Raw genomic sequence first — 24,292 nt, forward strand, 5'->3', positions numbered from 1 at the left:
AATCTATACATCCTTACTTCCTGATACTATAATGGTCATCAAACTGCCTTTTTTTGATGCCCCAAGAGATAATTACTACTAGCAACCCGGACAATAAGAGCAAGAAGAGTGGCTGGGGCAATGTTGTTACTCATCAGCTATATCCCTAAATGTTTTTACAAAATCTGAAGGTCTGGGCAAACATACTTTAGTTCTAAAATACAAAAACATAAAACAATTAAAAAAATTTGGTGGAGAAATCAACTTACAGTCAGCAACTCATCTCTCTGCTTGAGTGTCTCTTTCACTTCATTTAACTGAAACTGGAGAATGCTAGAGGAGTGCTTTTGCTTTTCGTTTTCCTAAACAAAAAAAAAGAAATTTAAAATAATGGAGATCGTTAGCATCAGCCACCTAAACATTTTCCACATTCATTATTTCACTTAAAAGTAAAAACAAAATCCATGAAATACTTTATTATCACAGCAAATGTATTTACTCAGCAATACATGTGGCATATGCAATGCATGGCATAACATGTGCATCTTGGGCACAATCTCATGAGTCATAATAGATGGAGCATGAAAGATCGCCTGCATCCTTGTGAAAAGCTACAACTTTCTTTTATTTCTGCAGTATACTGCTACTACTACAATTATACAGATCACAGGTAGGAGAAATTAATAAATTTAAAACCATTAAGTTAAATGACAGCAGAAAATTAACCTCAGCTATACAAAGAGAAGGAATTCCCTTTCTTCTGAGTTGCATTATTTAAGATTAAATATATGGCACAGGACTTGAAAATTCTCCAAAATCTCATGCATTCTGTCATTAATTCAGTTACACGGGCTACTACCGTGTAATAAAGGTTATCAAGTAGCATCCATTTACTAAATTATCTTACAAACAAGAATCACAAACAGTCCATAGCTGCAGATTTTCTTGCAGCCTCTAAAGCTGTGAAGAAAATGCTGACATACTTTTATTTTTATGCTCTGGGTTCAGTTTATAAAAATAATAAACACTGCAGGAACTACTTTATTAAAGGAAGTCATTATACTTCAACTGAGTAAGATGCATGGCTTCACTTCATGCCTCACAATGTACCCCAGACTGGGACAATATCCTGACTCTTTCCTGTGTTACTCCTTACATAAATAACATGGTTTAATTCAGCTCATGAGTGATGCCATTGGAAACTAAGATATGTGCCATTATACCTTGCTGCTTGAACATCTAGTATTAAAACAGTAGTTAATGTGCAGAGAATGAACCAGCGTTTTATATTCTATCTGATAACTATCTTGTCTTGTAACTTTACTGTTGCTCATTTTCAGCCCGGGATGTGACTACAATAAAACAGTTATTTGTGCCCTAGTGTAATGAAAACAGACAGATAAAATGTGGCACACATTTTAGCACAGCAAAATGAAGGTGTATTGCTTGCCAGCTCTGTTATAACATATTAACTTGTAAGGAAGAGAAAACAGTTGTCCCTTGAAGTGCATTTAACATATTAACTCCCCACTTTCCCTTTTCTCAGCTTAATACATGCCCTCTTACTATGCCCCAAACTATCTTACACATGTCTGGGTGAAGAAATACTTCTCCCCCGCCTCAGTCAAACACAAGAGGACACCAATAACCTGTGCCCACACTTCTGACAACGTGTTCTCTGGCCACAGATGGAAATGAAAGTCTTTACAATAATCTAAAGAGAGACTCTGCTTAAGAAATTAAATATTGCTTAACTGCAACTTTTACTTTTATTGCACATTACCTACAGAAAAACATTAGGCTCAAAGAGTTCCTCCTTTCATGACTGTGAATAAATTACACTCAAGCCAGCTCCTGCTAGAAAATCTCAGCTATCAAAAAATGAAAAGTTTTCAGGCAGCCAAATTTAAATGCAGCACAATGAAAATAAAAAGATCCAGTAATGTTAACAGTACCCAAATCAAAAGTCACAGTCAGTTATCCTGTGATGCCATTTTAAACGTTTATTTGTACATCCTGAAGTGCCTTTACAGATTTATTTTCCCCCTGCTTGTGTAAAACCCGGTAGACACTGTTGAATTTAAGTTTTTAATTCTTGTTTGTGTGATCTCAAAGTTTTTAGCTTGTGTTTTCTTAAACATCTTGCCTGCTAACAAAACAATTATGCCATGTATACCTTATGAGAATCTCTAAATTTACTGCAAAATCTTGGTAATGGTGCTTTAATTCCACTGATCAGCTGCTCTAAACTAACAGAAAGGTATCTGAATAAGCATCAATTCAGTCCTCATCATTCACACTTCACTCATTTGTGGCTATGGCAACCTTTCTGTAGACTTCTATTTAACAAGAATAACTCCTTGTTGCATCTAATATTTTTTGAGCTTCCCTGCTCTAAGACAATGCTTCTCAAACTATCTGTGGCAAAGGACTAGTTTTTATTTCCGATTCCTCGTGGACTGGCACTTCTGTAAGATAAGTACAACAAACAGACTTTGATACTTAAAGACATACAATAAAGACCCCATACCACTTGGACAAATTCTTTCTTTTTTCACCACCTTGTCTAAATCTGAACAATAAGATTGGCTGAGATTGTACCTAAATAACTGGATTAAACCAGGAGTCTGCTAGCACCCCTCCCCCACAAGAAGTCACAGGGTTCTATATGATTTCAAATGTATTTTTTTAAAGAAACATATTTATTAAATTATGATGTATGACAATCATACATTTATAGAAATGAAAACAAACCTTAAAATAATTTTAGTTGCAAACATTATACAGCACAAACCACTGACATAACTGTAGAAGCAAACATTATACATCACTTATAACCTATCCAGTTATTGTCAGTGAAACTTTACATAACTCATTCAGATCCTGCCTTCTTTTAAACCCTGCTCTTCCTCTGCGAGTATTGTTCCCACAATTGCCATTTTTTCTTATGTAATTTGCTCCTACCATTTTCTAAAGATCCCAATTCCATTTTTCCCTCTGTTACTATATTCACTACTTCTAGTAAAGTTGGTCGAGACTTTGATTTCCATTTTCTGGTAATTGCTTTTTTGGCAGCCACCATAATTAGACTCAACAAGGCCTTATTATGTCTAGACAATTCCAATTCTGTATCGTATCTCAAAAAAATTATTTCCATAGTTACACCAATTTGCTCACCCAGTATCTCGGACAGAGCAGTCTGCAGATTATTTTTAAAGTCTGCCAACGCATTATACTTCCAGAAAATATGTTTCCAGTTACCCTTTTCTTCCCCATCACACCTTCAACATTTGCGGTCTACCTGAGGAAAAATTATTTGGAGTCTACTTGGGGTATAAAAATACCAATGTAAACACTTCCAAGCAAAGATCCTAAATCTTCTAGACTTTGTTGCATATTTGGGAGAGATACATATATCCCCCCATTGGGTATATATCACTTAATCGAAAACCCAAATGATTGAACTCTCTGCATCAAAACTTCAAACCATCGAACAAACTTTTAATTAAAATATTTCCCAGGACAAAATAATGCTCGGCCAATCTAGCAACTGTAAAAAAAAATCACAAAAATTAAAATTCACCCAGGTGGTGGTGGTGGTGGTGGGGCTACTCTCCCCACACACCCCTAAATAAATATACCAACTCCGAGATCACACTACAGTACGGAAAAGGGCAAATTCCTGATGGTGGCCAGCTGTTTTGTCCTGGAAAAACTTTGATTGAAAGTCTGTTCAATGGTTTGCTGTTTTGATGTAAAGGGTTCGATGAAAAGTGGTTCGATCGTTTGGGTGTTTGATTAAGTGATATAGACCCTCCATAGTTTCTTTGTGAATTCTTACAGTCTTTCTTTACAGTCCTTTCTAACCTTCTCTGACTGATTCCTATAGTTAATAACCACAAAAGCACTGTGTGGAGAAAAGCGATGCACCGGACAGCTCAGGAATAAATTCAGATAACAGTTTATTATAAAACGTCACGAGTAACACAAACACGTTTTTCATCACAAATTCAGACTTCATCAGACAACTAACCACATTACTAGCACATAATTTATATCAACTGCAATAAAACAATTAATTCAAACCATCCAATCGGGAAAGTTGCTCATAAATATTAATTACATACAGCTTATTAAAACATAAAACTTTCGTATCCCAAAAGGAAAACAGTGAATGAATATTTCATAATACATAATAAAAAAATATCTATGATTCTAAATCAACTAAACTGAATAGTTAAATAATTTCATATAATCTCTTAGAAATAAGGAACTGATATGAATATATGTGAACAGAATAATCACAGCAGCCTTTTCGTATAATAAAGATAACAGCACCCTCTAGAGGTCTTCATAAAACATCACATTAACACATCACAATAAATAACAAAATCACTGCTCCAAATTAGGCTGTCCTGAATATAAAAACTAAAAAGGAATGTCATGATACAAGCTCCAATTATGTGAATGAGCCTATTAGATGTTAAATATAAATAGATAAAATTAATGAATATTTGTATTAACAAGAATATAAAATATTTAAAAACATGTATATGTTAATATATTAAATATATGTTGTTCAATATATATCTTATTAGAATAAATACAACTTTAAATACTCATTAAATTGATTAATATCAATATTCATATAAAAACTAAAAACTAAATGTAATCCAAGTCTAGCTGCTCTCATTTTTAACACTGATGTAAGGGAGACAGAATCATTTAATCCTGGGGCCCTATTGGCTTCTAAGACCAGTTGCCAATAAAGTTCACGATACTCTGAGTTTCCCATGGCCCACCTCTTTCATCCTGTTGTACCTCTGCAATAATAAAAAATGAATATTTTGCCAGAGGGCAGGATAAAGTGTGTTTGTAAAGAGCATTGGTATTTTTTTTTTGTTTTTTATATCGTTGAAATGTTCATATATTCTTCTCCTAATCCTCCTTTCCATTTTCCCTACATAAAAGCTGGAGCAGATCTTACAGGAGGCAATATAAACAACTCCAAATGAGTCACAAGTACTGTGTGATCTACTAAAAATGTCCTTTCCCCTAGCCTAATTATTTTTTTCAAGGGGAATTTTTTAGGCAAAAGAGTGGAGTTGCGATTGGTGCAAGATGTGCCCCCATCTTTGCCAACATGGTATTGAATACTTGGGAAAAGAACTTTATTCGTCAAAGTCCCTACAAAGACTGTTGGGTTCTTTATAAATGTTATTTGGACAACATCATGACACTTTGGAATGATTCTATAGAGAAATTAGATTAATTTATCTCTTACATTAATAATACTACGGAATTTCTGAAGTTTACCTATGAAATGAGTTTAATTAAAGTGATATCCAAATAATTAATCGAATCTAAAGATTTGAATCATTTTAAATCTAAGGTGTTTTACAGGAGGCAATATAAACAACTCCAAATGAGTCACAAGTACTGTGTGATCTACTAAAAATGTCCTTTCCCCTAGCCTAATTATTTTTTTCAAGGGGAATTTTTTAGGCAAAAGAGTGCCCAACATTTCCTAGAATTTATAAACTCAAATGCCCTGGATCAACTGGTCAACACTCCCACCAGAGGTGATAACATATTGGACCTGGTCATCACCAACATGTGGAGAGACAAGGCTTGGCTTAATTGTTTGCGGATACTGGGTAGGTTTTCCTGCTGGCTCAGTTGAAACAACGGTCCACTTCCCACAAAAACATGGCTCCAGTAAGACTTTCTGGTACATTCTTAGAAGCCTACTGAAGGATACTACAGGTTTGAACCTTCTATCCTACACTAAACTTCCCACAAAAACATGGCTCCAGTAAGACATTCTGGTACATTCTTAGAAGATATATAAGGGTATGTGCTGCTTACATTAATAATACTACGGAATTTCTGAAGTTTACCTATGAAATGAGTTTAATTAAAGTGATATCCAAATAATTAATCGAATCTAAAGATTTGAATCATTTTAAATCTAAGGTGTTTATATATCTTATATATGATATATTTTATATGCGGCCCCAGGACCATTTCTGTTCACTCAATGCGGCCCCAGCAAGCCAAAAGGTTGGACACCCCTGCTCTAGGGTATTACAGCTACCACTGTTTTTTTCCAGGATGTTGGTACTTCTCCTCCTCTTAAAGCACTGTTAAACAAAACCTTCCAGATCTTTATCATTTTTTCCTTCCTAGCTTCTAAACTTCTGCAGGAATACCATCTATTCCTGGGAACGTTCCTGTTGATTGGTTATACATCACCATTTTTACCTCATCTCCTATCTTAACTATCAGTAATTCAGCCTCATCTGCCTCTAACCCTGGCATATTTAATTCTTCCATAAACATTTCCATTTGTACCTTTTCTTGATTCCCAGATTTCTCTGCTTTATACAGACTTTCATAAAATTTCAGAAATATTTCTACTACCTCTACATGTTCTCTTGTTATCTTCCCTCTGGAATCCATTTTAGATCCTTTTCCCAACCTTCCGACAAGGGAAGAAATTTATTTTTATTTTGTTTCAAGGAAAATAGGTTGTGTCCAACCTTTAATGTTCAAAGATGACAAAAGTACAGTTGTGTACACTTACCATAAATGTAGATGTTCAAGTGTATTCACTGTTGCACTCATCACACTTGGGTTATCCTGCCAGGGGTAGCCCTCAGTCGGCCCGAATACCAGAGGCTTAGTATTTCTGCGTCGGCTGCTGTCGCTTCAGGACAGACGTCAGGTTGTCAGGGATATAAAAACAGGCAGCCGACGCCAATACATCAGTTTTTCTTGCCCCAAATGTCAGGAGCCCCCCCAGATAGGGAGCTAAGTTATGGTGGAAAACACCACCAGTAAAAAGTAAATACCAACAGCCCTGTAAGGAGTGAGTAAGAGAAATAGAGAAAGAGAGAGAGACAAGGGGGCTGGAGGGTGGGAAACCAGGACTGCAACAGTGAATACACTTGAACATCTTCATTTATGGTAAGTGTACACAACTGTACTATGTTCTTCATGTTTCACTGTTGCAATCATCACACTTGGGTTGATTCCCAAAGCTGAAGAATGGGTGGAGGCAGTCAAGGAGAGTTGGGGCTGGCTAGTACGCCCTGCAGGACAGCTGTTGCAAAGCCCGCCCTGGATTTAGAAAATACAGGCAGGTGTTAATGCTTGGTGAAGGTATGAACAGAACTCCAAGTAGCAGCTTCCAGAATGTCCCTGGTAGGGACTCCTCTGAGAAAGGCTGTAGAGGTTGAAGTTGCCCGAGTGGAATGCGTTCTGACCCCCTGAGGGGTGGTTTCCCATGGTGTTTGTAACAGAAATGGATACAGTGTGTTATACATTTGGAGATGGTTTGTTTTGATATGGCCTTGCCCTTTGCCCCTGGTGCAAAGCTGACTAGTAACTGGTCAGATTTACTAAAGGGCTTAGTCCTATCATGGTAGAATCTGAGCTGTCTGTGCACATCTAAAGAGTGCAGGATCCTTTCCCCCTTATTTTGAGGATCAGGGAAAAAGGTGGGCAAATGGAGAGATTGGTTCAGAGCCACAATGGACACCACTTTAGGCATAAAAGTTGGGTTAGTCCTGAGGGATACCCTGTCAGCATGAAAAATAATGAAGGTTTCCACAGCCATAAGTGCTTGTAGCTCAGACACTCTTCTAGCTGAAGTGATGGCCAGAAGCAAGGCTGTTTTCCAAGACAGGAATTTTAATTCTGCTGATGCGGCAGGCTCAAAGGGGGGTAAGTGTGAGCTTTTCCAACACAAACATAAGGTACCAAGCAGGGGTGGGGGGCTCTTCTTGGTGGCTTTAAGTTGCTAGCCCCTCTCAGGAATTGCATGATGAGAGGGTGAGAGAAGAGAGGTGGCTCAGTGCTGTAATGAGCAGAGGCATGGATCTTAATGGAAGAGAAGTATAGGCCTTCTGGGGATGCTAGGTAATCCAGGATGAGAGGTAAGGAGGGCTGTGCAGTATCAGCTCCTTTAGAGTGAATCCAGGAACAATACCTTTTCCACTTATCAGCATAGGATTTCCTGGTTCTGGGTCTTCTGGATTCATGAATGACATCCAGTACCTGCTTGCTTAGGCTGGCCACTGGAGGAGAATTCAAGGAATAAGCCAGGCTGAAAGGTTCAAGATTTGCAATTGCGGATGCAAGATCTGTCCCTCCTGCTGATCTGGGGTAGGTGCCATGGTGGCACCGGTGACTGCGAAGTGGGTAGCAGTGTTGGCGTGGCCAGTCTGGGGCAATCAGGATTGCCCTTGGTCTTTCCTACCTTATTTTGAGTAGTACTCTTGTAAGTAGAGGCAGAGGGTGAAATGCAGAGATTGAGAGGTTTGCCCACTGAAAGGATAGGGCATCCACTTTCTGGGCCTTGCTGTGAGGTACCCTGGTGCAGAATTTGCTGAGCTGGTGATTGTAGGGGGAGGCAAATAGGTCCACCTTTGAAGTACCCCATTTCTGGGTCACAAGGCTGAAGGTGTTGTGGTCTAATTGCCACTCGTGTGGGTCTAGGAGATTTCTGCTTAAGGTGTCTGCCAGAGTTTTGCTTGCCTGGCAGGAATTGAGCTTGCAGGTGAATATGCATAGCTGAGGCCGTGTTCCACAGGGTCATGGATAGCTTGCAGAGTGGGTAAGAGTGGGGTCCCCCTGCTTGTGGATGTACCACATTACTGTGGTGTTGTCGGTTTTCATTAGAAGGGGCTCCAGTGAGAGTAGGGATCAAGCTGTCAGAGCATGCTGAACAGCTAGCATCTCTTTTTGGTTGATGTGCAGATGAATTTGATTTGGGCTCCAGTGGTCCTGAATGCACCTGCCATCCAGATGTGCATCCCAGGCATAGCTTGATGAGTCTGTGGTTAGGGTCTGGGCGTCATGGAGTTGTGTAAAGGGAAGTCCCATTTTGCGGTTACATGCTGCTGCTGCCCACCAAAGAAACTGTCCTGAGACAAGGTATTTTAGGTATGATAGTTTTCCGGGTCCTGAGAATGTTGGCACCAAAGACTTTTTAAATACCACTGAAGTTTCCTCATATGCAGTCTGGCATATGAAATTAGTACAACGCAGGAGGCCATGAACCCAAGAGCTTGCAGGATTTTCCTTGTGGATAGCTGGGTTCTGGAGGTCATTTGAGCGAAGTAGCCTGTCAGATAGGCTTGTTTTTCTGGAGTAATGAATGCCATCTGGGATTCTGTGTCCAAGCTTGCTCCCAGGAATACAAATTTTTGACTGGGGACTAGTTTAGATATCTTTTTGTTGATAAGTGTACCCCAGGGAGGTTAGAAGGTCCTTAACAAATGTCAGGTGCTGCAACAGCTTTTCCTGACTGTCTGCTTGAAACAGGCAATCATCCAAGTAAGGGTACATTTGAATCTTTCTCTGTCTGCAATAGGCAATGGCTGGAGCCAGGCATTTTAAGAAAACTCTTGGAGCAGTAGATAAGCCAAAGGGAAGTGCAGAGAACTGATAATGCACAGATCCTGCCCTGAAACTTAGATATTTCCTGCAGGAGTCCCTGATAGGGATATGCGCAGATAGGCTTCCTTTAGGTCTAGGATGGCTAACCAGGCATCTTTGGACAGCACAGGGAGAAGCTGCTGTAGGGTGAGCATTTTGAATTTTGGTACCACCAGGAAGGTGTTGAGAATGGATAGATCTAAGATTGGGTGCCAGGTGCCCTCTTTTATAGGTACCAGGAAAAGTCTGGAATAAAAACCTTGGCCTATCTGATCTGCAGGAAAAGGCTGAATTGCCCTTATGGAGAGCAGGGAATGAACTTGGTTTTGTGCCTCTGCCCACTGGTTTGGAGGAAGGTCTGGGAACCCTTTTGGGATTGGCAGTGTATGGAAATAAAATCTGTACCCCTGGGATACTTATGTTGAGGACACATCGATCAGTGGTGATGGAGATCCAGTTTTATGCATAGTGGGCAAGTTTTCCTCCTAGGGGCACGAGCAATTGGGCAGAGGTGAGGAGTGGAGTTGAGAAGTCATTGTGAATTCTTTACGTACGGGGGTGGCTTACAACTCCCTGTTTTAGAAGTGGAGGTACTCCATTGCTTAGATCTCTGCATACCCAGAGACTGTAATCTGGGGGTGTCTGTTTCCCCTGGGTCTAGTTTGAGATGGCCTTGAGGGGGCTGGAAAGGACCAATGTTTAGAGGGGCAATGCCTACGGAATCTTGGAGGCTGCACTTGCAAAAGTTCTTTGACCGTCTGCATAGACTTAGCCTTTTCTTCCATCTTTTTTAAAACCTTTTCTGCTTTGGTGCCAAACAGATTGTCCTTGTACACAGCAGCGTCCAATAATTTTGATTTGACATGGTCTGGCAAGGTCTGCTCTTTAAGCCAGGCATGCCTTCTAAGTACAGAACCTGTAACTGCTGCCCTGCAAGATGCTTCTAGGGTGTCAAACCCAAATTGCAGGGTACGCTTGCTGACCTGGTTTGCAGAATGCACAAGCTCCTGTAATTCTTTATTTTCTGCACAGTCAGGAAAGGTAGATAAATTTTGCTTAATAAGTTCCATAGTATGTTACTGGAATTTCAGCATGTGGAACTAACAATTTAATGCTCTAATGGCGAGAAGTGTATACTTTTTTTACCCCATCTGTCTAAAGTTTGGGAATCCCTGTCTGAAGGGGTGGGATTCTTAGCTGTAGTTGCTTTTATTCCTTTAGGTCCTTAGGAGATGACCACTGGGTCAGCAGTAGGATTTTTGAAGAGAAATTTGTGAGAGTCAGGGACTCTGTAGTACCGGCCTGGTTTCCTTGGAGCAGAGGGTAAAGTATCAGGAGTTAGACTGGACTCCATTAAGACATCATCCACAACATCCAGAACAGGAGGGATAGCTAAGGGTATGTGCTGTGGTAAATCAAAAAATTCCCGGAGTCTCTTTTTGGACTGAGGATAATCCTGGCATTCCCGGTGGAAATGCTCTCTAAGTATGTAGGGTTTCACCAAAAGAAAAATTCTCTGGAGGGGAGGAAGAAGGAATGGATTCTTCTGCATCTGAATCCTCATAGGCAGATAAGGGCATGTCTTCATATTCAGAAACCTCAGATTTGTCAGACTCTTGGTCAGATAAAGCTGCTGGGGACAAGTCTCTTTCTTTTAGCAGGGGAAGGCTGGCTTCCCTTAATCAGCATGATCAGGTCTTCTGCCATTTTAAGCATCGGAGATCATGGCAAGGAAGCAGGTGCTTCAGTTTGGGACATCGTTTTTTAGGCGTAGGTCATACTCTTGGCCTTAGAAACTTGGTCGTTTTAGAAAGAACTGAAGAAGCGAAAGAAGTCGTCGGTTTGTGTCGAATATCAAGTAATGCGAAGAACTTCCTCAGAAGCTGGTGCCTGCACAGTGGCTCTGGACCCATCCAAGGTAGAGACATCCACAGGTTCCGTAGTCAAAGAAGAGTCTTGCAGCATACTGGACTCCAAATGGGTCTTGGTAGTGGCCTGTGAATCCATCAAAGCGGGCATCAGGGGCTGTGAAAGCACTTCACTGAGTACCGGTGAACTGGCGACTAGCTTAACGGAAGCGTCGGCAGTTTTGGACCTGTGCGGTCTGTCTCTGTCTTTATCCTTACGTTTTTTTTCAGAAGATAGGTAGTTAGATGGCTTACCGAAGCCACTTCGGAATAGGGAGATCGAGAACGAACGTATTTTGCTACAAGGGCCCGATGATGAATAGTTTGGGTGTTGAAAGTACAGTTTTGTACCTACCACAAATGTAGATGTCCGATAGGTATGCATCTGCAGTCCTTACATATGGGTTGTCCTGCCTCAGGCAGCCCTTCGGTCAGCCGGATTCCAAAGTCTGGGTCCGGCGTCGGCTGATGTCGCCCTTTCCCCGATGTCAGAGCGCCTGGGATATAAAAGAGTCAGCCGACACCATCTTCCTCAGTTTTTCTTGCCACAGATGCCAGGTGCCCTCTAAGGAAGGCTAAATTTGGAGAAATGCAAAATATTCCAAACATGCACAGTAATAAAAAAACAAATACACCATAATAGATAACCCCAGCTAGCTATAAGAGGGATAAGTACCCAAGAAATACCACAGAGGGGAAGGAGGGAAGGAAAACCTGACTGCAGATGCATACCTATCGGACATCTACATTTATGGTAGGTACAAAACTGTACTATGTCCTTCAAGGATGCATCTTCAGTCCTTACATATGGGTAAGAATACCATAGCCAAGCTGGGGGTGGTAAGATCTAAGAAAATGATGGTGTAGCTAAAATGCCCTGCAGGACTGCCGTAGCAAAGCCTGCTCTGGATCTGGAATATAAGGGCAAATTGTAATGCTTGGAAAATGTATGCACGGAGCTCCATGTAGCAGCTTCTAAAATGTCCTTGGTGGCCACCCCTCTTAAAAAAGCTGTGGAGGTGGCTGTGGCTCTGGTGGAATGAGGCCTGATGTTAGCTGGCACAGTTTTTCCATGATAAGAGTAGCAGAATCGAATGCAATTTCCTATCCATTTTGAAATTGTCTGTTTGGAAATTGCTTTGCCTTGGATGCCTGCAGCATATGCTACCAACAGCTGGTCAGTTTTTCTGAAAGTCTTAGTTCTGTCCAAGTAGTAGCGTAACTGTCTGTGAATGTCCAGGGTATGCAGAAGTTTTTCTCCCTTGTTTTACGGATCTGGAAAGAAGGTAGGCAGGTGAATAGCTTGGTTCAATGAGACCCTGGATACCACCTTTGGCATGAATGAAGGATTGGTTCTCAAGGAGACTCTGTCCTGATGAAAATTAAGAAATGGTTGTACTGCCATGAGTGCCTGCAATTCAGATACTCTTCTTGCTGAGGTTATGGCCAGAAGGAAGGCAGTCTTCCAAGACAAGAACTGTAACTCTGAAGATGCTGCTGGTTCAAAGGGAGGTAGAGTCAACTTTTCCAAATATGAAGTTAAGGTCCCATGTAGGCACTGGTGGTTTTCTTGGAGGATTGATGTTTTTAATTCCTCTTAGAAACTGCCTTAGGAGAGGATGAGAGAAGACAGGTGGATCAGTATTGTATTCTGCTGAAATTGCTGAAGCATGAATTTTTATGGAAGAGTAAGAAAGGCCATTGTGGAGCATTTCTGCCAAGTATTCCAGGATATGTGCCATGCTCATCGCTGTGGCATCTAGGCCCTTTGTGGTGCTCCAAGTGTGGAATCTTTTCCATTTTGCTGAATATGCCTTTCTCGTGGAAGGTCTGCGAGCTTCCATGATGATATCCTTCACTCTCTTGGATAGCTTTTCCTGGTGAGGAGTCAAGGTATTCTCTAGGCTGTCAGCTGCAGGGTTTTCAGGCTGGAGTGCAGAGTTTTGTAATTGTGCTGTGTCAGAAGGAGTGACCATTGTGGTAGAGGCCACGGTTTCGTGTGTGACAGGCATCGTAACAGTGGGTACCAATGCTGCCTTGGCCAGTCCTGGGCTATTAGAATCACTTTTGGCTGCTCTGTCCTGATTTTCAGTAAGACCCTGGTCATTAGTGGAAGAGGTGGAAATGCATACACTGTTAGAGTATTCCAGCTGAAAGAGAGGCCGTCCACTTTCCATGCTTGTGGGTGGTATGTCCTTGAACAGAATTTCTTCAGCTGATGATTGTGGTGGGAGGCAAAAAGATCTATGTCCGGCCTTCCCCAAAATTGTGTTATCTGAAGGAAGATGTCTGGGTGTAGCATCCATTCGTGTGGATCCATGGTATTTCTGCTTAGGCTGTCCGCCAGTATATTGTCTTTTCCTGGCACAAACTGGGATTGCAGCTCTATATTGAGTTTAGGGAAAGTTCCCAAAGATTCATTGCTAGTCTGCAAAGAGGGTAGGAATGGGTACCTCCTTGCTTGTTTATGTACCACATAACTGTGGTATTGTCTGTCCTTATTAGCAGGTGGCCTTGATGTAGAAAGTGCTTGAAGGCCTTGATTGCATGTATTACTGCCAGCATTTCCTTTTGGTTTATGTGCATGCGCAATTCTTTCTGAGACCATAGTCCTTGGATGCATCTGTCCTCCATGTGTGCTCCCCATCCATGGTCTGAAGTGTCTGAGGTAATGGTTTGGCTGGTTACTGGTTTGCTGAAAGGCAGACCCCTGTTTGACTGGCTTGCTTGGGCCCACCACAGGAATTCCTTTTGAAGGCATGGAATGAGTGGTATCAAAGTTTCTAGGCTGTGATTGTGCTGAGACCATAAACTCCTTAGGTACCATTGTAGTTTTCTCATATGCAGCCTTGCTTGTGGAATCAGACAAATGCACGATGCCATGTAATCCAGGGCCTGCAGGATTTTCCTTGCAGTCATTTGAGTTTGTTTTGTCAGATTTTTGAAGTAATCCGGTAGTTGTCTTTGTTTTTCTTCTGTGAGAAAAGCCATTTGGGTGGTTGTATCTAGTTCCGCACCCAGAAAAGTTATTCTTTGGGATGGCACAAGTCTTGACTTGTGAATGTTGACTGTGTATCCCAAGGCCTGCAGAAGGCGGATGGCATAATTCAAATGTTTTTCCAAAGTTTGTTGGCTGTCCGCTTGTATAAGGTAGTCGTCCAGATACGGGTATATTTGAATCCCCTGAAGTCTGCCGTGTGCAATTACTGATGCCAGGCATTTCGTGAATACTCTGGGCGCAGTAGATAAGCCAAAGGGCAATGCTGAGAATTGATAATGCTCTGAACCTGCAAGAAATCTGAGGTGTCTTCTGCAATTTTGTCTGATAGGGACATGCAGGTATGCCTCCTTGAGGTCTAGAGTTACCAGCCAAGACCCCTTGCCCAGCATGGGAAGGAGTTGCTGTAGGGTCAGCATTTTGAATTTTGGCACAATGAGATAAGTATTCAGTGCGGACAAATCGAGGATAGGCCTCCATTGTTTTTCTTTTCTTGGGACAAGGAATAGCCTGGAATAAAATCCTTGGCCTTGTTCTGCGAGAGGAACCTTTTCTATAGCTTTCATTTGCAATAGGTTGGCAATTTGTTTTAAAGCCTCTGCCCTTTGATTTGGTGGCAGGTTTGGCATTCCTTTTCTTTTTGGTAATGTATGGAAATGGAACCTGTATCCTTTGTCTATTATTTGCAGTGTCCATTTGTCCCTTGTAATACTGTGCCAATTTCTTGAGAATAAAGACAATTTTCCGCCCAAAGGTGCTTCTAATTGAGCCCTGGTTGGCGGGATCAAGGTGAAGTCATTGAGTCTGTCCTTGTGCAGCAGTTGTTGGTCCTGCACTACCTCGCTGGTTAGGAGGCTGCCATTGATGTCCTCTGTAGGAGCCTCTAGCTTGCCCTCTACCTCTGGCACGCCTGTTCTTGCCTCTTTGATATCTGTCTTCCGGAAAGGACCAATTCTTAGAAGGCCAATTTCTGCTGAATCTTGGTGGTTGTACCTGGAGGAAATCTTTGACTGTTTGTACAGATTTAGCCTTTTCCTCAAATTTCTTTAAGACCTCCTGAGCAGTGGAGCCAAATAACTTTTGCTTTTCTAGTGGAGCATCCAGAAGCTTAGCCTTAACATGATCTGGCAGAGATTGTTCCTTCAGCCACGATGTCTACGATGACTGCACCTGTCATTGCTGACCTACATGAAGCTTCCAATGCATCATAACCACACTGCAAGAAATGGTTGCTAACCTGTTGTGAATTATGTACCAGATCCTGAAGTGACTTGCGGTCTAGGGGTTCAGGAGAAGACAGCTTTTTCTGCAATTCATCCAACAAATACTCTTGGTACTGTATCATATGAAATTGACAATTTAAAGCCCTCATAGACAGAGTGGAAGAAGTATACACTTTTTTACCCCATCTCTCTAAAGCCCTGGACTCCCTTTCAGAGGGGAGTGGATTTTTAGTAGTGGCAGCTGCAACCCCTTCAGGACCCTGGGAAATAGTTTCTGGGTCAGCAGAGTGGGCCTTGTAAAGGAAATGATGCGAGTCCGGGACCTGTAGTACCTATCGGGTTTAACAGGAGCCGGAGAAAGGGTATCAGGGGTAGTGCTAGACTCAGAATACACATCATCAATGACACTTAAAACAGGAGGAACAGCCAAAGGTCTATGCTGAGGTAAATGAAGAAAAGTCCTTAATCTCTTCCTGGAATCGGAGAATTCCTGGCCCTGCCATTGGAAATGCTCTCTCATGGAGTGAAGGGTCTCCCCAAAGGACAGCTCTTCAAGAGGGGAGGCAGAGGGAATGGATTCCTCTGCATCAGAATCCTCGTAGGCCGTGAAGGCCTCCTCCTGGTAATCTGATAGAGCAGAGCCATCAGAGGCCTCATCAGAGGACTGAGGATCAGCAGACTCAGCCCTGGGCCTTTTGTCTAGAGGGGGTTGAGAGCCCCTGTCCGGATGAGGCTGGGATCCCCTGATTAAGGAAATAAGATCCTCAGCCAAACTTAGCATCTGTGAACCTGTAGTGGATCCCTGAGAAATAGTCTTGGGAGGCAGAGTTTTTTGTTGCTTAGCAGCTTTAGCCCTAGTAAATGCTTTAATGGACATGGATGCAGGGGGCCTGGCTGCTCCACGTGCTGGGGTAGTCTTGTCTAAGGGAATGGTGTCGGTAGATTCCTGAACACCGGTTTCCAAGGGTAAATCCATAACCGAATCAGAAGAAGCCTCCGGGGCCGAGGCTGTCGGTTGTACCGTTTCCACGGTCAGAAGTACCAAGGACTCTGTTTCAGCCAAGACCGCGACACTTGCAGTAGGCCTAGGCGTGGTTTCAGCCGAAACCACGGACCACGTGTGTCGGTCCTTGTCCTTCCGTTTTTTTTTGGTTAAATGAGAAGTTGGAGTCTCTGACGGCATTTTATAAGAGAAACTAGCCCCAAAAAATTCCTCTGCAAACTCCGACCGACGCCTAAGAGTGCGTCGATTAAAGGAGGCACAGGCAGTACAGGCTGAGACATGGTGGTCTGGGCCTAGGCAAGGGAGGCAGTAGGAATGGAAATCCTTATGAGGTATTTGTTTCCCACAAGTCAAGCAATTATTAACTTTAAGCGTTTGATCCGACATCAGCTGAGGCAAGAAAGAGTCCCCAACGGGGTACTTAGCTTTTTGAAGTCTTTGGTGGTTGAATTTACAGGAGCTGGCCGACCGGCACTTGCGAACTGCTTCTGCTTCGGGCACCACGCGGCAAGAAAAACTGAGGAAAATGGCGTCGGCTGACTCTTTTATACCCCAGGCGCTCTGACGTCGGGGAAAGGGCGACATCAGCAGACGCCGGACCCAGACTTTGGAATCCGGCCGACCGACGGGCTGCCTGAGGCAGGACAACCCATATGTAAGGACTGCAGATGCATCCTTGAAGGACATCAAAGCACAAAATCGACAGCGAGGTACGTTGTGGTCTGGGCCTAAACAGGTGACGCAGTAAGAATGGAAATCTCTGTGTGCTATTTGCTTTCCACAGGCGAGACAACTGTTAACTTTTTCTGACATCGGTTAGAGCAAGAAAAAAGGATCCCCAACAGGGTACTTAGCTTTAGAAGACTTCAGGATGATTCAATTTCGGAAACGAAAACTCGGGTAGTGACCGACCAGCACTCGTGCAAACTTGTTATGCTTCGGGCTCCTCGGCAAGAAAGACTGATGTAATTCCGTATACCCCTGATGACCTGACGTCAGTCCTAAAGTGACAGCAACAGACGCAGAAATACTAAGCCTCTGGTATTTGGGCCGACTGAGGGCTACCCCTGGCAGGATAACCCAAGTGTGATGACTGCAACAGTGAAACACGAAGAACATCACAGTATTTCTCAATAAACAGGGATGATAAATACTTACAAGGATACAAAGAGACATATCTGGAAATACCTGAAAATACCCTCTACCTCTCTATCCCAAAACACAGTCACTTTCTATGCATCCCTTTGGTGTTAGTTTGAGATTAAAGTAAAAGAACAAATGGCTGCAATCGTATATTTAAAGTTATTGTTTTCATACATATGACATAATGTTTCCTCACCCCTACCCCAAAAAGAATCTGCAACCATATCAGGGACTATTTTACATATTGCTCTTATTTATTTATGTATTTTACATTTGTTGACCGGGAGTGTCCAGCTGAGCTACTGCCCTTTTCAGCGGAGGCCGGGGAGAAAAGCTCCAAAGATATACAATGCAATAAAAATAGCAATACAGATAAATTTCAATATAAATAGCAATAGAGAATTTTGGTAGTTAAAATACATAAGCTACATACATGTTATACTTAGAAAGTTGCTAGAGCAACAGGTTTTGCATTTGCAAGCACTTTCTGAATGATACAAAGTCAAACTCACATGTTTGTCATTATTTAATGACAACAAGCTATGACAATTTGTCAGAAAATGACAAATATTCTGAGGAACACACCAAAACATGAGGCATGATCACAGACAGTTGACAGCGATGTCCCCTGCACAAACACATATGTACACGCACACTAACAGTCACTTGTATGACTGTTATGTACCTTAGAGATCTGCTTGCAATCATACCAGTGCACGCCACTGTCAGAACCATACGTGGTAACCCATTGCAAAACTCCTCTGCTCTGTCAACTACTTAGTTCAAGGATCTATCTGGGTTTAGAAAGTTGCAAGTATAACAAGCCTCACCTTGTACTGAAACTGCAGTGTCTGTCATTATTAAGGGAGTGCAGGCAATAACCATTTGCCCCCCCCCCCCCGGGCCAAAAAAAAAAAATCAAGATTTTAAAGCCTTTAGCTCCCCAGTAGATCCACAGATTGATAATTAAAAAAAAACTGCCTCATTTCATCAATAGCTGCATCTCCAGCCAGTGAAAGGAGCAAAAAAAGGGACAAGCTGATTAGGAGGCCAAAGGTCAGAGTAGTTACTTAAATTGCCTCCCCCATCCAAAAGAAGAATCCCAGCTTAGGAACTCTGTGGGCTGTTTATATTTTATTTTATCTTTTTAAGTAAAGAACTGCTGCAGATCTTTACTTAAAAAGATAAAATAAAATAGAAAAATGGCCAGCAGACCAGCAACAAACAGTTTGTGGACTGGCACTGGTCTGCAGACCACATTTTTGATAGCACTGCTCTAAGTGACATTCCAATTAAGGGGGTAAGCATCTGACTCTGTGTAACTATTTAGGTTTCTGTAGTCCAAACATAACTTGATGTGACCATGTTTCCTTCGCACCAGCAGCACTGGTGAGATACAGTTACTGTTGAACTCCTGGGTTACCACCAAATTCTATATGCCCAGCAGTTCCTCTTTCAGGCAGCCTATAAAGGGCTTGTTTGATGCTGGCTTCACCAGATACAGATCAATATTTGAGAGCGTAGTTTACTTATTGTTTGTAATGCCAGGACATGTCAAAGAGTTGAAAAACAATGCTGCAAATGTACTTTTGTAGTAAGTGAGGATTCAGAGGGAAAAGCAGATATCCTCCTCAAGCTACTTCCAGCAGTGGGTGGCCTGCATTCTCACAATGCCCCTGCCATATTGTGAGTAGCAGCTGATCACTGGGATCGAGACAGCAGCATGAGAAAAGGTGCAAAATTGTGGCAGGACTGGAAAGGAAAACACTTGCAGAGTCCTGCATCAGTTCCATCACTTCTTACCACTTAAAAAGTGGTATGACATCCAATTTTCCTGGGGTGTCTACAGGACCAGCAGGTGGCCTTTCCACTTTAATCGACAAAGTGTGGTACACAGCAATCTTCACAAACAGCTTCATTGTAAGGCAGGTTGTGCCAGAGTCTTACAGGCCTGAAGGCTGTTGGCACTTAAATGTACTTTGACAGAGGAGTAAGCTACTCCCTGACCAAGTAATTCTGAGAAATGCTACTGTAGAATCTTTGGAATGGTGCAAAAAGTTAGGTTACACTTGTTTATTCCACAACTGTGGATAACTGAAGAAGCCAAATCACAACACATTACTAAATAAACTAAAGACATGCCTCTCAATCCCGGGATGTGCAACTGCCTGTGACCTTTCTCATCTTACATATCTGTCTTCCTATATCCCTCTCTAAGCTACATTACTTACTAACCATTCAACCTTGCCTAATCCACACTCCTTCACTCCATTACCATCCTACAGTTCCTGTAGTGTCATGTTGTACTACTCTTCATTACTTCAACCTCCCTTTGATGTACTGCTAATAGGATCCTGCTTACATGTATGCTTACTATATGCAACAGGGACTTTTTATAATCAATGTATTACTCCAATGAGATTATAATGATTTTATGTGCCTTTAACCTGCACTATACTCCCAACATATAAAATCTGATTTTTTTTTTTTTGGGGGGGGGGCTTTTCTCCTTGAGCCACCTCTCAAAATCTTCCATGGAAAACTAGGATTCCTTTTATCTAGTCTTATCTCTTGTAAAATGCAAACTACTTCAAGAGGACATATGTGACTGAGGAAAAGGCCTGAATTGTTTGAGGTTAGGCTGAACCAGCCTTCTCTCCTTGAAGAGTTAGCAGTTTGCAGTGCTTACAAAGAATTACTGGTAATCAGTATAGTGCAGTTGTGTACCTACCATAAATGTAGATGTTCGAGTGTATTCACTGTTGCAGTCATTACAATTGGGTTATCCTGCTGGCAGGCTACCCGCAGTCGGCCTGAATTCCAAACTCTAGGTCCGGCGTCGGTTGCTGTCACCTCCTCCCTGACGTCAGTGCACCAGGGGTATAAAAGATGCAGCAGACGCCATTTTCTTCAGTTTTTCTTGCCCCAGATGTCAGGTGCCCCCAAAAGGGTAGGCTAAAAATATGTCAATAAAGCATGCATGCACGAAATAACAAGTTTCCTTCATCTACAAGCAAATACACCACATAGGTTGCATAGAATACAGAAGTACAGATAAGGTCCAGCAAAGATAAGGGGGATGGTGGGTGGGTAACCTGGACTGCAACAGTGAATACAATCAAACATCTACATTTATGGTAAGTATACAACTATACTATGTTCATCGTGTTTCACTGTTGCAGTCATTACAATTGGATTGAATCCCAAAGCTAAGGTTGGGAGGCTGGAGCTAAATAGGATTAGGAGCGGCTATGAGGCCCTGCAGAACTGCAGTGGCAAAGCCTGCCCTGGATTTGGAGTAGAGTGGTAAGTGGTAGTGCTTTGTAAAAGTGTGCACTGAACTCCAGGTTGCAGCCTCTAAAATGTCTTTGGTTGGCACTCCTCGGAGGAAGGCTGCTGAAGTGGCTGCTGCTCTGGTTGAATGTAGCCTAATGCCCTTAGGCACTGATTTGCCATGTTGAGAATAGCATAAATGAATGCAGTGACCTATCCACTTTGAAATAGTCTGCTTTGAGATAGCCTTTCCTTGTGATCCTGCAGCATATGCTACCAGTAATTGCTCAGTCTTTCTGAAAGCTTTGGTTCTGTCCAAGTAGAAGTGCAGCTGTCTGTGTATGTCCAAAGATTGCAGAAGTTTCTCACCCTTTTTCTGTGGGTTTGGATAAAAGGTAGGCAAATGAATAGTTTGGTTGAGGGCCACACTGGACACTACCTTAGGCATAAATGTGGGGTTTGTCCTTAGAGAAACCCTATCTGAATGGAAAATGAGACTCATCTTGCAGAGGTTATTGCTAGAAGCAGAGCTGTTTTCCATGATATAAATTTTATATCAGCTGTTGCGGCTGGCTCAAAAGGAGGCAGAGTGAGTTTTTCCAATACATAATTGAGGTCCCCATGCAGGCATTGGTGATGATCTTGGAGGCCGTATGTTTTTGGCTCCTCTGAGGTACTGCCTTAATAAAGGATGAGAAAAAATATGTCTGCAGAAATTAATTTTGTGCTATATATCTTGAGCGTCGGATACACACGGTGTTTATTCTTAGTTTTGGTACTAACCAAAGCATTCACCTGTGTTTGAGTTAGACAGGCAACAAGACTGAAGAAAAAACGTATAAAGCAGATTATGCTAAGAGTGGACGGGGATCTTGTAAAAAAATGTAAAGAGAATATTTCTAAGGATGGCTATCATGGTACAGGTATATGATAAACAGTGCAGGCACAAGCATACGTTATCGCTGCTAATTGTACTTTATGCATATACTTTTTTCATGGAGGTTTGAAACACGGAGATTTTCAATGTGTTCAAGTTAAGTGTTTAGTGACAGTTTAATAGAAGTTTAATTAAATCGTAAGCCTTGCAAGACTGAAAATCAGGCCCTTTTATGAGTGCACCTCGTTCAATACTGAGATTCCTATTTCACATTATAATTTTGCTATCATTGGTTAACTACTGACTGAATCACCTCGAGTCACGTCTAACACGAGAGGAGGGGTTTAACATCATATCTTTCTTTGGAGGTAATGGGGTTTCAGGTATGTGCAGTACTGTCAAGTTTATTGTGTGGATTACACGATTAATATGATTTAATATTGTAATTTATCCTCCCTTTCATTCAGTAGTAGTATATGGTTGCAGCATAGTACGAGGAAATGAAAGCGCCGTAGTTGACTTTGCAGCTGTTGACATACTTTTATGTATTTGTGTGTGTGTATATGTTTATAATGGGTAGCGCTTTTCAAAACGTGATTGTCTGAATTGGGGTTACCACGCGATGTCAAGCCAACTTCTTATAACCAGAAAGAAATTAAACTTTTAATTTGTTTTGTACAAGATGTGCAGCTCTTTGTTAGGCAACTACTTGTACATTTTTACAGGACTAAGTCTTTTTCTTGCTAGTGTAATGGTGCCATCAAATCAGCGTGTAGATTAAACTTGTGACCTCTTTTATATGTGTTTTCTTATGTGTGATGATTGGGTAGGATTTCCTGCCTGTTACAGACACTTTGTGTTATCTTACATGCATTTGCTAGCTTGGAAGCTGAGGGAATCGTTGATAAAAGCAAGTTATGTGTGTTTACTATTCAGATACTCCATATAGTGTTGTCATAGTTCTGAGCCTTGCATCACCAAAATGAGGAACAGCTGCCCCCATAATATGGAACAAATTGGGAAAATGTGGAACACATACTGACAACTTACTAACAGTTTCATCTAAGAAGGTCATAGGATGGCTAAAAATATGCTGGTCGTAATTATAAAATGGATAAATGTGTGACTGACCTTTTCAGTGTGAAACTTCTAGCATCATGAACTTTTAAGACCCCAGATGAGGTATACTTCAGAAGTATGAGTGTGGTACTTAATTTAAATGACCCCATTTTCTTTTGTAGAACATGCATATAGGTTTTGTTTGTTTGTGGTTTTAATTTCTGTATTTTATACAGTTTTAGAACAATAATTAATGTCTGTAGATGGAAATTGTTTGCCTCATTTAAATTGAAGTCTAGTATAACGATTGCTGTTAGTACATTGGCTTACAGAGCTGACAGAACATGTCCACAGAAGTGATCTAATATATAACAACATTTAAATCATATAAAATAAAATATTGTGCTGTGTTTGCTATCCAAAGGAAGTGGATGAAAGAGGGGTCTGTCTTGTGATCGAGCAGTATTTGCTTAGGTTTGAAGCTTTATATAAAGTAATGTTCTTGGGTGGCGAAAGCCAGGGTATGTTTTTGGCTAGGCTTATATAGGCCCTTGGGCCAATAGCCTAGTACCTTCCTATGAACCTATGAGTGACTGATCAGAGCAGCACAAGTGCATTGACCACATTATCTGTCTTGTGCTTTGCACATAACCATTGTCGTTGGGAGTATGGTTAGGCACTGTCCGAACTGATAATTGCAAAAATAAGAATTTAGTGATGATGGTCCTATGTTCTTTATTTTAATTATAACATTTTGAGTTCTTTTTATCTCGGCTTTTGTTTGTGTTTTTCAGTTGTATTGCTTGCATTTGCTCATAACTTTGTATAGGTAGGTTACTGCCACCGTTCCAGATGTCCATAGTGGAGACATTGCTTAGTGCATTGCAAGACCTGCTGGACAAACAGTGACCCCACTCCTGTATAAGTCAGCACTCTCTTTTTTTTTTCATTAAAATAGCAGGACGTGGCATTCTGTGCCCTCCTCCCCAGACCAACCTATCCAAAGCAGGGCTGCCTTAGAAAAAATAAAGAACTGTCTTTCAGAATTGTCTATGTTTTTGATATTCTAGTTTTGCTGATTATTTAGTCATTTCCTTACATTTCCATCTTGGTAAGTCATCCTACCTCCCTGAACCATGGTTTCCCATTTTTGGATGGTATCTGTTGCAGTCATGCCACTGAACCTGTAAACGCGAGAAACTTGGACCAACTAAAATAGTGGTGGGGGGGGGGGGGGCAAAGGCCAGAAAATAGGGAAAGTTTTGCTTTACTTATATAATATTTCGAGTTCAGTGCTTGTGAAATGTTCAGTGAGACTTGCAGGAAGTAGGAGGCATGCTACGTTATGCTAGTCTCTTCTTGGCGAAAACTGTAGAATCTGTGAAA

General features: G+C 41.6%; 1 protein-coding gene across 1 annotated transcript in view; it reads right to left on the reverse strand.

Moving 5' to 3' along the window:
• Nucleotides 1–24,292, reverse strand: part of LOC122792731 (cingulin-like) — a 1,533,502-nt gene that overhangs the window by 319,479 nt on the left and 1,189,731 nt on the right. The window contains exon 17 of the mRNA XM_044060313.1: nt 249–341. Coding sequence (XP_043916248.1) covers nt 249–341 — 93 coding nt within the window. The remainder of the gene's footprint in view (nt 1–248; nt 342–24,292) is intronic.

The sequence above is a fragment of the Protopterus annectens genome, chromosome 2.part0, assembly GCF_019279795.1.
Source record: "Protopterus annectens isolate FY-2018-M chromosome 2.part0, PAN1.0, whole genome shotgun sequence".
Lineage (NCBI taxonomy): Eukaryota > Metazoa > Chordata > Ceratodontiformes > Protopteridae > Protopterus > Protopterus annectens.